At 39.9% G+C, this 15,141-nt stretch overlaps 1 protein-coding gene across 2 annotated transcripts in view; it reads left to right on the forward strand.

Moving 5' to 3' along the window:
* The window catches only part of chchd3a (coiled-coil-helix-coiled-coil-helix domain containing 3a), an 80,035-nt gene that overhangs the window by 48,468 nt on the left and 16,426 nt on the right, over window positions 1-15,141 (forward strand). For both annotated transcript variants that reach the window (XM_028571093.1, XM_028571095.1), the window contains 2 exons: window positions 859-942; window positions 10,841-10,911. In XM_028571093.1, the coding sequence (XP_028426894.1) occupies window positions 859-942; window positions 10,841-10,911 (155 nt within the window). The remainder of the gene's footprint in view (window positions 1-858; window positions 943-10,840; window positions 10,912-15,141) is intronic.

Below are 15,141 nucleotides of genomic sequence, written 5' to 3' on the forward strand. Positions count from 1 at the left end.
TCTCTGTGTTTCTGCATGATAGAGTCCTAGGATTTCTTTTTCCCTTTCAGCTTTTTTGACATTCTAAATTTTTCTGGAGGTACGGTATTTCAGCTGCTCCATATTTTGATGATCCCTTTTGTGCAGCTTTATTACTCCAAATGTTTTGTAGAGTTATAGGTGAGATGACGACGTCAACTTATTTTCTGATCTTATTAGAGCAGTTATACAATATGCTTTTTGGTTGGGTCCCAAAGTTTGCGGTTACTTTAAATGACACAGCTCTATGTCTTGTTTAAAGCCTCTCCCCCTCTTCTTTTTACACTCTTTTTTTAGGCATTGACAAGTAAATGATTAGAAGAAATTTGTCTGCTATGAACATTAAACTTATCATAATTAGTCAAATTAAAATTTCTATATAGATTTAAGTCCATGGCACTCTATCCCAATGCGAAGGCCTGCTTCTTCCTCTCTTGGAGCTGATACATCCAGGTATTATCTGTTTTGTATATCACCCAGAGAGTCAGCCGTACGTTTAGTGAAGGTCACAGTAGAGGGGAGGACAGTGGAGATTGGTAGCGCTGGGTAGATATATACGCCAGACCACCATTCGCACTGAGAACTGATGTTATCCTCTTAGCCTGATAGTGGTTTGGCTGAAGATTGAACACAATAGGACAAAGAAGCACATACAATACATGCCAAGGCATCATCAGTCACACACATGTGGACAAAAAGGTGTATTTTCTACACATTAAGCAACATGTGAACACATTACCATACATGCAAACCTCATCTATATAAAATTGTCAGTGCTACATAAGTGATGATTTTTCTTCTTGTGTGTGTGCGTGTGCGTGTGTTTATTTGTGTGTTTAGGCCAAGCAGCTGGGGGCCAGAGAAGCAGACCTAAACAAGCAGGATGCTTTCTACAGAGAGCAGGTGGCCCGGCTGGAGGAGAGGGTAAGAAACCGTTTGCACCATCCTGAAAATGCCTTTATATGTACTCTGAATTATCTTACGATAATATTTTACCGTAACAGAGTTTTGCTCTCCACGTAACTACAAGAATGATATAAAAGATACATAATAGAACAAACCAAACCAAAGCACGACAAACTAGAATAGCCCAAGGTGGAGGATACAGTTTCCAAAAGTGAAGCAAAAAATAACTTTCCATTTTACAACAAGGTAAAAACTAAATGCTGCATTATGCAGACACCAAGCAAGGTTACATCATTGCTATTTTTAAGAACATACATCACTGCATCTCTAGTTTTTGCCTAGGGTTTCATAACATACCTCTATTAATGTGTAATGCACTCATGCACACAGAAACACATGCACACCAGTGCACACAGATTAATGCACACAATTCAGCCAGCATACACAGTGGGCTTGGTCACCACTGGGCTCAGCCAAAGTACATCTCACATTTATTCTTTTTCTTCATCCCTCTGCCCCACTGTTTCTGTTATCGTCCCTCAACTTAAACTCTGCATGCTTTCACCAGTGTGGTGTGCATCACTGTCTCTTTCGTGTTCTTTGCCTCTCCATAATTGTCTCTCTGCTGCTTTTTCTGCTCTCTGGTGCTCTTTTTTTCTATTAATTTCCACCCTCCCCATCCGTCCACCTGAAGGATAAAAGGTTACATCTCATTCTTTCCTGTGTGTGTCCTTCTGTCCCTGAAAATGACACTACCCTGATGGTCCTTGTCAAACCAGTGTCCTATGGTGGGGGACAAGGGTCAGCTGTCGTGCTTAGCCCACTTCAAATGGAAGCTCCATGCTGGTCCCAGATAGAGATGCCTGCAAGGCAGGCAACCGGGGTCAAATGCCCTGTTAAAGTGTGTTAAAAAATAATGCTCTCAAGCTGCTTTCAAATCATAAGTGTTTCTTAAGAAGGATACAATGCCCAGTTTAATGTGCTTAAAATGATGCCTTCATGCTGGGAAGGAGTTTTCTCCCCTTTGGAGGGAGCAAAAAGTCAAATGCTCTCTATAGTGTAATCAAAATTGAAGTTTCACACCACTGTGAAGCCAGATATTCACTGAGGAAGAGGGAGGCACTCACATGTTCTTGTTCTTAGAAGCTCACATGGATGAAAGGATGGCAACATATCACATACTCATACCTCAATGTAAAATGATTTTGTCTTTATCCAAATGGTTCACATGCGATTTCTTGGTGAAAAGATGGTGTCTTGTGTTGTGCATGTGCAGACATTATAATTACACAAATTGATTTAAATATACTTTTTTTGTACTAGTTGTTCTTATCTTTTTAACAAGCGGCACAATTATAATAATTTGCTTGTTTTTTGTTTTCTTTTACACAAGCCAAGTTCTCCCTTTGGGTCAATAAAGCTCTTACATTTTCCTTCCTTCACTGAGGATGAATTCTTCAGCCAGGCAAGTGGGTATTGAGTGGTAGTGGACTTGTGGAAGGGCAGTGGTCTGTACAATTCTGCCTGGTGTAGCAAAGAGGAGCTTGACCTCAAGTGAAGGTGTGAATTAATTGATTGATCATTTGCAAAAAAAACAACTGTACCTTTTTTACTGACTTCCGTTAGCAGGTTGATGGCTTGGCAAAAGAGCTCAAGATGTTGAAATAATATAAGATGTCGGCATGCTCTCTTGTTTCACATGAACCTCAGAGGCCCAGCAGTGTTAGCTAAGCTTCTCTCTTTCGGTTCCTCAGCTTTTGTTGCATTATTACATCTTTGGACAGGGTAGCTCTACTGCATTGCCCTGTATAGGAGCAAATGTGAGTGCTTATGGTAGAAGCGACGAGTCCCAACTAACACAGGCATTATCGACTTCAGGCATGGACCATCCATCAGCCATATTGGCCAATGGTCAATATTCCTTAGATCAAATTGTCAACGAATCACGTTCACACCAGGGAGGGAGGGAGGGAGGGAGAGAGAGAGAGAGAGAGAGAGAGAGACACACAGAGAGAGAGAGACACAGAGAGACACAGAGAGAGAGAGACACAGAGAGACACAGAGAGACACAGAGACACACAGAGAGAGAGAGAGACACAGAGAGACACAGAGACACAGAGAGAGACACAGAGAGACACAGAGAGACAGAGATACACAGAGAGAGACACAGAGAGAGACACAGAGAGACACAGAGAGAGAGACACAGAGAGAGACAGAGAGACACAGAGAGAGAGAGACACAGAGACACAGAGAAAGAGAGAGAGAGACACAGAGACACAGAGAAAGAGAGAGAGACACAGAGAAAGAGAGACACAGAGACACAGAGACACAGAGAAAGAGAGACCGAGAGAGAGAGACAAGGAAAGAGATAATGTATTAAGAAGCTAACGGAAAAAAGAGGAACCAGAGAATAAATACAAGAAAAGATGAGAAAAAAAGATGGACAGCTGGAGACAAATTGGATTTAAAGAGATTCTACCTGAGAAGGTATGATATAATAAAGTGACATTTGTGAGGGAGTAGGGAAAGAAAAAGACCAAAGTAAAAGAAAGAGACAGAAAAGTGGTAAAAGGATAAAATTTCACTGAATGATAAAGAACAAGAGAGTAAAAGAAAAGGTTGAAAGAACCGTACAACCCATCACTGATTGGTTAAAAAAAAGAAACTGGGAATGATGTAGAAAGGGTCTGTGAAATTGAACAGTGTGCGCACTGCTTTATTTATTGATTCATGCACAGCAATTAAATGATAAATTAATTATATTCCCAAATCCCTTTGTCCTTAAAATTTTCACACAAACCCCACTATTTCAATTTGCAAATTCTATTAGGATTCGTGGCCTGTGGAGACGAAACACAACAGAAGTGGCGACCATGTGTGTGTTTTGATGTGTGCATATTGTGTGATGGTGTGTGATCCTGTGTGTAACTTAGGATCAATGGTGGGCATATTGCATGTTGTCTTACTGTGCAGCAAGCGGCTTGGGACTCCATAGGGGGTGCAGTTTGTTTGGACTGTGTTAATAGCGCTCCTTTTTCGTTTTCTGGTCACAGTGCCCCGTTTGGCACTCTCAGCCTGTCCTCACTCCCTGTTCTCTTTACCCAACGGAAGCTCGGCAGTATACTAAACAAAGTCACCATTTTTGGCATGTTCTGTTCCTGTGTACTCACTGACACTCCCGCTTGGTTAATAGCATCCATTCCAGATGAAGGAGCTCAATACGCATACAGTACAGAGAGCAAATCTACTGGAAGATACAAATACAGACCGCTAAATAAAGATAAGCAATCATAGCTTACATACAGGCATATTTTCATATATACAAGTATATATGAAAATAGACATAAACTGGGACTGGACTACAAACAAAATACAGATATCCATATCCAGGTCATATCCATTGTTACTGTATATTAAAGGTATTCTTAGACAAGAAAAAATACCTAACTTTCTCTGGTTCCAGCTGCTCAAATGTGACAATTTGCGGCTTTTGTCAGTTTAAATCTGCTCATTAAAGGATCCCCGAGCAATTGGAGGCTCAGTGCCTTGCTCAAGGGCACCTTGGCAGTACCCAGGCGGTGAACTGGCACCTCTCAAGCTACCAGTCCACACTCTGTACTTGGTCTGTACGAGGGCTTGAACTGCCGACCCTCTGGTTTCTAAGCCAAGTCCCTACGGACTGAGCTACAGCCACCCCTGGAATAAGTCATGCCTGCATATTAAACTCTCATGAACAAACATAATAAAGTAAACTTACATAACTTTAAGGAACTTATGGAAAAATATGTGGCCCCAGAATCAATCACATATTTTAGACCGGTTTCAAGTGATAGTGTATTGGTGGGCGGTTTAACAAGGCTGTAGTCATGTCACTTGGGAGTATACGGCAAACTTAATATTATCTCCCATCGCGCATTTCACCCTCCCTTCGATCCTCCCTTTACCTCAGGATTCCCCGAGCATCCTGCACACCAGCAGAAAGAGGCACACACAGAGAGAGAGAGAGAGAGAGAGAGAGAGGGAGAGACTAAGTCTGATATATATTACATGTCTGTTCCAATCCAACATGGCCATTCATCAGTGGGGCTTCCAGTGACAGGCCATCACCAGGTTCCGAGGCAGCTCAGCCTGCTGCTGCTGCTCATTGGGGCCACAGCTACCAAATAGCCCCTGAAAACAATATCTATATATTTATTACATTTTCACTCAATACCTGCCCCGCTGTAAAACAATCTCATATTTAACAATCAACTTGCCCATGTTTTTTCTTTTTTCTCAACCATGTCTCTTTTCAGCCCTCCCTCCTCGCCACATCTGTCTCTCTATATCTCTCCTTTCTCAGATCTCTTTTTCTCTTTTCTTTTTTTGAGTGGTGTTTTTTCCCTCAATGCCTCAATTTCATATTTTTTTTCAGAAGAGATTTTTCTTCACTTTTTTTCTATCTTTTTCGCCTTGTATATCGATGAAATTGGATTTTTCTGCTCTCCCGGGGACAATCACTGCAGCAATTGCCATCTCATAGCAAAGTTCCACAGTTCTGTGAAAGGAAGAAATACAGAGGAAAGAGCATTAAAAAAACAGTAATGGCTTCTATCTCTCTGTCTCTCACTTGGTATCTCCATCTCTTCCTTGGTCTGTCATTTCGCTATCCTTCTCCCACTCAGTCTTTTGCCCTCTCTCTCTCTCTCTCTCTCTCTCTCTCTCTCTCTCTCTCTCTTTCTTTTCTCTCTCTCTCTCTCTCTCTCTCTGAAGACTGGAGCTCATTTTAAGTACATTTTGCTTGTTGTGTCTTAAAAATGTAAACAATTAAAAAATTGGAACAGTTGTGTCTTGCTTGTATTGTTGCTGTATTGTAGTAGTAAAGACATTTTAGAATTTCTCTTTCACCATGAAGCGATCAGTGTAGTCTCTCTGGCTTTGCTAGTTGTATAACTGGAGACACAGTAATCCGGAGTGAAGACATGACAGTGTGCTGCAGTGTTGAATTATTGTGTCGGAGACGGTTTGCTGTTATAGCCGCATGATGGGATTCACAGGGATTTAACGGAAAGTCTTTTCAAGGAATTTTGATTTCACATCAACAGAGCGGTACATTTGTTTATGTAAAAAAGAAATCCTACAGTAGTAAAGCTCCACAGGCCAAAATAATAATGGAATATCTGCTTATAGGGCTACATTTTTGTTATAACTTTGCAACAGATGTTGATTCAACTAATTGTAAGATACTAGGCCATAGTTATGGGTGTTATTGTACTGTACAGCATTATATTGAAAATGAGGGTGTAAAACATTATACTTAGCCATAAAAGTAGCTAACTTTGCATTGCCACATTGTTTTATTTTTATTTATATAGAACATCTAGTGGTTCTCAAGAAAAGTGATTTAAAGAAAGAAATTGATTGTATACACTTAAAGAATAGTATGATTGTTAGTTACTGTAGATGAGCGATTGATACCACTCTTATGTCTGTACGGTAAATATGAAGCTACAGCCAGCTTTCTCTCTCATTTGGAAAAGTCATTTCGAAACTTGACTGAATTTACACGATTTACACGATGACCCTCGCGGGTGAAAACGAAAAAATATTTTATCGGATGCGCCTTTCGTTTATACGGCGACGGCGTTTTGCGGGCTTAAAAATGCAAAAAAGTGAAACCACCCTCCAGAGTGGAAATCTTCAAAACGCTTCACCGTTGCATTACCGTCTAAAGCAGGGGTCTTCAACGTTTTTTAAGCCAAGGATCCCTTAACTGAAAGAGAGACAGAGCAGGGACCCCTTACTACATATATTTTATAAAATGAAGTTACATATTAAACTGGGCTTATAATAACGTGTAGGGCGGCCTAAAGCCTTTATACATACTTTTTTGCATAGAATACTAAGCTATTTAAATAATAATTGTTCGCATGATTTTAATGTTACACATACATGTGGCACAGTGAATCTTTACAATTAACTGTATCTGTGGGTGGCAATCTTAGAGTCTATCATCAATGGGGATTTATATTTGTTAATCATACGTTCGAGTTAATTGATGAAAAAACTTTTAAAATTTGACAATAATTTGGAGGCCCCCCTGTAGTGACTTTGAGGTTAACAAAATCTGTGAGGTTGCCAGGCAACCACCAGAGACTCTAAGAAGCGATTGAGCCTGGCCAAGAAATACCTGTCTGGCACGTAACTCCCATAACACATGTGTTTGGTTTTCGAAATTGACTGCCGGACATTTGTATGTATTCTCCATCCAATGTACCGACTGCACAGACGTTAGCGGTAAGCTAAACTAGCAATGGGCCGGCCTTGTGTGTGGGAGTGTGTCTTGCGTCTCAGGTCGTCCCCCTGGGCAAATTTGCATCTGATCACACTTTCCTTTTGACTTTGTATCCAATCTCCAGCTTTAAAATTTGCCTTGTGTTCTACCAGAACGCATGCTTAGAGGTGATGGTGGGCAGATTAAGTTACGTTTGACTAAAAATGTGTATGAAGGATAGACACAATAAAAGTTTACCAGCCTATTTTCTTTCCTTAGTTGCAGAGTCACACAGCAGAAGTCTCATTTTCTCTCTAGCTCTGCAGAACCGTAATGTTGGCCATGGTGGGGTTTCTCCCCATTTCGGCCCTCCTGCTCAGCAGCAGATAAGAGAAAGAAGCCATCAGGAGAGGGAGTTATTTGTTTTATTCATTAAAAATTTGAGGCTTTTTTTTTTCTAAATTGAGCTGGAGCCTGTGTTGGGGTGCAGCTTCTATCTTCTCCATATCGCTGCAGTGCATTAGCAGTAATGACTTAATTTGTCTGTGACACCCCCCACCAGCATTTTGTTTGGCTCCAGATGAGCTACTGGAAAGCAAATAGAGAAAAGAGGATGAAAATAAACAGAAACACTCAGAGATTTCAGAATAAGATTTGTGTACTGTAGCTACACAATTCTGTTCAGGCTTTGACACAGAATTGCTCGACAGCAATTAAAAAGACATCTCTGTGAGACTTAAAACAAGGTTGTGTTTTGCAGCTCATAAAAATATTTTACATTGGTCCAGGGAGAAATATTTTCGAGCAGACTGAGACTGGGTCTCTCCTCTCTGGGCTAACAAAAGGTCAGGGCTATTCTCTAAATCAGTTGGGGCAACAGCAGGAAATCACAATTTGACACCACTCAGTAATCAGACAAATTACCATCTTCTCTGATCTCTCAGGTAGTGATTGAGGGTTTTTGTGAGTGCATGTCATTGTCTATATCTACCCACCAGGATATGTGTAGATGCTTGTTGCAGCATGTCTACTCATGTACCCATGCTGTGCGTGTTAGTTCTTTGTGCATGTAGGTGTCAGCGTGAATGCACATTGTTTGTGTGGGTGTGTACGCATATTGTAAGTGGTCCTGCAATCATTGTCACACATGGCCTTTTGTCCTCCTAGGTGGATTAGTGTGCTGATTAGTGCCAGCTCTGCCATTTAGGCAGGTGTTATTACCTTATACTTAGTATTCTAGACAGATACCCAAATCCTTCTCTTTACGACTCTCTTTCTCTTCCAGAGGCCCAATCTCTGCACCCAGGAGAAGTCTTATTCTTATTCCTCTTTAGCAGCCTCTCTTTTTAGTCTTTTTATCTGTGAATAAGCTTCTGTTTTAAATCTTGTTCCTTAGCTCTTGACAGCTTCTTTGTCTACACTAAAAACCACTTGATTCAAGGCCAAGAGGGCACAGATACAACAGAAGCTTACAAGTTAACTCTTAAACTTTGGGCATACTTCTTTATTGTGTTTTACGTACAAACTAATGTCTGCCTGAGGGACAACTGCAGTGGGTCGGTAAAGTATTCCGACCCCTTTATTTTTTCCACACTATGTTGTTTGATACATTTCATGCAGGATCTTTTTTTGTCTTCTGCAAATTCATCCCTGAACATGCATCCTGAACATGTACGGAGGGTTCTTGAAGTTCATTACTTTATTTTTACTCATACGACATGGGTCTCTGCATAGGCATAAATGATTTCCCGTCAATTAAATTTGACACACGTGGACTTGAGACATCTCAAGTGTGATCAAAGGAAACAAAATGTATCTAATTAATTTTGATGTGTCATAGAAAAGGATCTGAATAAAGCAGTTCTTTGTTTCAATTCAACACATTGACTATCTATGAAATATATAAAATAGATGCTATCTACATATTTAAAAATATATGTTTGTGTTGTTATAGAGAACAGTCTAAAAATTGAAGTAAAAAAATATAATTTGTTTTAAAATATGTTTGTAACTCCACAGAATGTGAACAAAGTAAATGACTTCATTGCAAACCCTCAGTGTCCATCCAAAGGAAGAGGACTCAAATCTGTATCAGACCTTGTCAGCGTTGCCATGTCCCATCTTCTGTTAGCTCTACAACACACGACTATTGATCTTTTCAGCAGCACAGTTCATTCCTATTGATCTTTTCTGAACTATGATGAATGTCTTCCCTTCAAGAAGGTTACGTCAGGGCAGATACGACAAAGAGGCTTACATTTGTCACATTTCTAGTATCTGTAATTTATGCAAGATGATTTAATTGCCTGGTTTCCAGTGAATGTAATGTTGATGGGTTAGCTGGTCACTGATTCTGAGTGCTTTTTGCACGACAAATTCTTCGCCTTAGGTTATTGTCAGGCCTTGGCTAATGCATATGCGGCTCAAGGATAATTATTCCTCTTTTAACAATGCACAGATAGGATAGAACTCATTTTTTAAATACCATTGTTGACTGAGAAAAGGCTCGTTTTAAAACTTCTCCAGAACCAACTTGCTAGACTAGCTTGCTCTGCACTAAGTGAAAAGCCTTTTTCTTCTGAATGCATGATTATTTTTGTGAACCTTGTAAAAGTCTGCTTACTATTTAGGCTCAATACAGTCTGAGAGATATTTAACACAGCATACAGTATTGACTGTGTAGATTGGGTAGCTCAACATTACCCCAACAGGTAATGGCACAAAACCTCTACTCTGTCTGATGTGAAAGACAATATGTTTATGCTTGTTTAAACTATGCTATATAACTATAACTTTTATTAAAGTGGAGTACTTAAGAGGAAGGCATTGGTAGACATTGCGTGTTTTGCCCCTCGATCAAACCTTACACGACTCAATCAAGCCATCCATCGCACTTTACAACCTCTCACCATTGGATCATAAATGTGCATAACAGCGACTTAGGGCTGACAAAACAGTTCTTCCTCTAGTAGTATAAATGGTGTAGGAGCTATGTTATATGGCTGTGTTTGAGGAGGTAATTCAGGTTAAGGGGTCCTGCTATTGGTTGATTTGCTATGGGTCACTGTGGGATTATGACTGGTGGGCTGTACATTGTTCACTAGCGACCCTCTGACCTTACACGATTGCTGCCTGTTATTACTGCGGCCATTTGTGAGAGGATAAGCACAAACGCACACACAAATACCCATAATTCACACTTTCACACAGAGGCAAATGTGTGGTTCCCCTTTTTCACACACACAAAATAAAATGTGCAATATTTTATCTGCCAATATTTTTTACCTTCATATATGCAAGCACATACTCCCCACTACCAAACTATATACATTACGGATCACAAAGTTAGCTTCCATGTTGTGGACAATAAGCCCAACTGGTAATAGACCTATGCGCTTAATATCTCTCTGCATAAAGTTTTAATGGAGTTTGGGTGATGGTAGATGAGGCAGGGTTGTGCAGGCTCAGCTGCACTGTAGGTAGGACTATATCAGATCTGAAGTGTTATGAGGCATCACTTTGCTGAAATTTTTCCTTAATAGCTTCAAACTGAAATCAGGAAAGATGTGAATAAATTGGATGGACTTTTTTGTACACGAGATTACAATAACATTTCAATGCATTTATCTCACTCACTGGTTTGTTCTCTTTGTCTCTCTGCAGAGTGCTCAGTTCTACAAGGTCACAACAGAGAACTACCATAAAGCTGCAGACCAAGTGAATGCCAAGTTCAAGTAAGTTTAGACACTGTCAATCCAAAGTAGATCAAAGGCTTTCACTTACTGACAGTTTAAGGTTTAACCCATTCTTTACTTCCAAAAATAGTACTTTCATTGTTGCTTTCTTCTTCTTTTATTTTTCCTCCCAAAAAAAGCCTTTTTTGTCATGCATAGTAGGTATTTATTGAATTATCTTGGGTAGGCTTCATGTGTGTTATCTAAAATGACTCATCCATTGACGATTAGAAGTCCATGTGGACCACTGAATACACTATTAAAATATGCTAGCCACATTCTAAGCTACGACTTTCAATCAGCATCACATTAGCCCAAGCCATTTCGCTGATGTTGATGATCTGGTTTACTGATAAACCTGATCGCATGTTGATAATAGTTGACTTTCTTGTGCTCTTTTAATTTTTCAGTGTTAATGAGTATAATGTATTCTGTAAAACTTTATCATAAAACTATACCTGGGTCAAACAGGATTATCAAATAATTTGTAGCAGTTTTATAACATGGGTAGCATTTTCCACATCAAGACACAAAGTATAAGATAACCCCTGTGTGCTGCAGAAAAGACCATGGCTTTCAAATAGTTTTGACTCCTTTTCCCTCTTATATTGAAACTCCTAAAAAAATTAATAAGATATTTGGCATTTATTTTGAGCCAAAGTGCATTACAGCACCATAAGTTAATGTATGCTCCTCACTCTGATAATGCTAAGCTACTGCATGCTCTACATGTTACAGGCACACCTTGCAGTGAAAAGAATGTTTACTTCATTGAAGTTATTAACAGAGGAGGCATTATTTAATATCCAAGCAGTCATGGATGTAGCACATATCCGACACATATATGTAACTCAAGAAGATGCAGAATCCCTCCACGTCCGTGTTCCATCTGTCTTCTTAATAGGGGGCCATTAGGCTCCATAGTAATGTAGGAAAAGTGGATGAGGAGCCTGCAGGAGGTGGGGCAAGAATGGCCCCTGCCTCTAAGCTCTCCTCCAGGGAGGCTAGGCTAATTGTGTTAGCTTGTCATTAGCCAACGCTAACACTGGGATCATTGTCTCCCTCAGAAATGCTGGAAACTGATTAGCCTAGTCCACTGGGGTTTTAGCACTAGACTCGTGGAAGCTGGAGCTGAGACTTCACCAAATCACATTAAAGAAAGGAAAAAAACACTGGAATAACATTAGTGCCAAATGACAGTGCTAACTGCAAGCTAACGTGCGGTTAGTCATGTGACACAGGCCTTTGCATGAAGAGCAGTGATTGGCTGATTGGATTATAGGAGGTGCATTAGCAGGGTTGTGACTGGATTACAATTGTGGAAAGGTAGAGGAGGGGGGAGTATCTGTGCGCGTGTGTGTGTGTGCTAATGAAATGGTGGGAAGGTCTGGTGTTACAAGACAGGGGCAGGGATGCATTGTGGGGATCAGAGCAGAGGGTTAATTGGATTTAACAGGGCGTGTTTGGCCCATCTTTGTTTATGTGTGTGAGTTCATGTGTGATGGTGTATGTTTGTATGCACTCATATGTTGAATATCTTTTGTAAACATAATGTGTGTGCGTTTCCTCAAAGCTCTCTCTCCCTATCTCTCTCTCTCTCTCTCTCTCTCTTATGACAAAGACCCTACAGAGAAAAGATTCTATCTTTGGCCTCTGTTAAATAATAGCAGAAAATATGTTTTGTCTCACACAGGCTTTTGATTTTCTCAGAGTTGAAAATGTCCCAGAGAGATTAAAAGAAAAGCCGGAGCCGTATCCATACTTGATAGAATTACCATTTGATATGTTAATGTGAGGATGTTATTAAGTGTAGGAGATGACATCTTTTTTATTAGAATGTCTTCATTTTCCCGCTCGAGCTCATGTCAGTGCCACTGTAAAGAGAGTGATAGTACTCTAGGGATTGATTAGTGTTAGGGCTGATATTAGGCTGCGGTTTATTATAGTGGAGAAGAAGATGTATGGGGCCAGAGTAGACTGCCTGTCAAGGGTTATAACATCTGTATATATGCTTTTGGGAGTTGTAATTAGTGCTTGTGGGTGGTATTTGTTTATCATCAGTTGGGAATTTGTGGGATTTCTGTTATACACAACTGTGTTCTGTGATCAGGAAAATCAGGTCTCAAGAGTGGATGGTATTTGGAAGGAAAGTATGTGTCATAGCTCTATGCAGCACCTGTTCTTGTGCAGGACCTTTGGGGTTGATGCTCTGTATTAGTCAACATGGGAAATAATTACTCTAATTTGAAACATGATCGGGAGAACAAGTGATTGGATCGGGACTAGACATTCTTGGTATTAAAAAAACAATTCAGCTGAATGACACTAAGTTGAAAATTTCACTCCTGTGTCACTCTCTTGACTGTCTCTCTTGTATCAGTAGCAGTCGTACCTTTTTGAGTTTAGTTTTTATTGTCGTATGCGATATACACAAGTTACCCATATAGTTTACGAGACTTCAGTAAGTATCCAGGGTGCATGTGTTCCATTTATCGCATGGGTACAGTGTAGTCATTTTCCTTGGCTATGTTTAAATAAATAAATTGTGTGTGAGAGGTAGGTACTCAAAGGGTGTGTGTGTGTGTGTGTGTGTGTGTGTGTAATATAAGATTGTGTATGTAGTTGTTTGTTATGTCAGCAGTACAGCTGTTCCCTGCCGTTCTCCTGCAGTATTCCGAGTTATCTGAGAATGATGTAGCTCTCCCAACCGGCACGCTACTGCATCACTGTGACCTCATTATATCCACAACCCACAAAAAAACACACACACGTGTGTGTTTTTGTGGGTTGTGGAGATGTGTGTGTGTGTGTATATATATATATATATATATATATATATATATATATATACACACACACACACACAGTCATGTGAAAACAAATTAGGACACCCACGCTAAAGTTGACTAAAAAGAGGAATATAATATAAATCATCTTTTGTAAATTGATCTTAATGCCTTAATTAAAAAAATGAGGAAAAATACAATCTTTAAGGACACCAATTTTCTTTGTGAATGAATAATGTATCGTACATAAATAAATGTTCTTCCTTAAAATACAGGGGGCATAAGTCAGTACACCCCTATGTTAAATTCCCATAGAGGCAGGCAGATGTTTATTTTTAAAGGCCACTTATTTCATGGATCCAGGATACTATGCATCCTGATAAAGTTCCCTTGGCCTTTGGAATTCAAATAGCCCCACATCATCACATGCCCTTCACCATACCTAGAGATTGGCATGGGGTACTTTCCATAAAATCATCTCTCAATGCAAATCAAACAGCTATTAGGCTAACTGAAATAAAACCATGCCAATCTCTAGGTATGGTGAAGGGTATGTGATGATATGAAATGTCGAGACTCATCAGACCAGGCAACATTTTTACAGTCTTCAACTGTCCAATTTTGGTGAGCTCGTGCAAATTGTAGCCTAATTTTCCTATTTTTAGTGGAGATGAGTGGTATCCGGTGGGGTCTTCTGCTGGTGTAGCCCATCCGCCTCAAGGTTGTGCGTGTTGTGGCTTCACAAATGCTTTGCTGCATTCCTTGGTTGTAACGAGTGGTTACAACCAAGCTGCAATCAGTCTGCCCATTCTCCTCTGACCTCTAGCATCAACAAGGTATTTTCGCCCCCCAGGACTGCTGCATACTGGATGTTTTTCCTTTTCAGACCATTCTTTGTAAACCTTAGAAATTTATTTCACAGTATGCTTTAAAATGCAATATTTCCTATTTGCTATTTTCCTGCATGTGTGCATATGTAATGTGGGGTTGGAGAGTATGGTTGGACCCCATATTCATGACTGAAGTGAATGTTGATCGTTCAAAGCCATGTAGCCTCAGTGCAGTTGTTCCTCTTGTTACTGGCTACTTGCTGTAATTTGGAAGTGGTCACCATTTTAAAGCTGGCTCTGTCCTCTGAGGTTAAATCTGCACTTAAACAAACTACTCCTCACAGGTTTAGTTCTTCTCTGGACATCCATTGAGATTTCGAGGGAACAGTTTTTTGCCTTCTTTTTTATGTTTAATGTATAGTTTTTTTTTTGTGTAATTGTTGTGATTCTGTGTAACTTGTGTACTGTTGCTCCAGGGCTCCCTTGTAAAAGAGATTTGACTATCTCAATGGGACATCACCTGGTAAAATAAAGGATAAATAAAAAATAAAAAAAATAAAAGAAATGGTTGTGCGTGAAAATCCCAGTAACTGAGCAGATTGTGAAATACTCAG

Source organism: Perca flavescens, chromosome 23, assembly GCF_004354835.1.
Source record: "Perca flavescens isolate YP-PL-M2 chromosome 23, PFLA_1.0, whole genome shotgun sequence".
Lineage (NCBI taxonomy): Eukaryota > Metazoa > Chordata > Actinopteri > Perciformes > Percidae > Perca > Perca flavescens.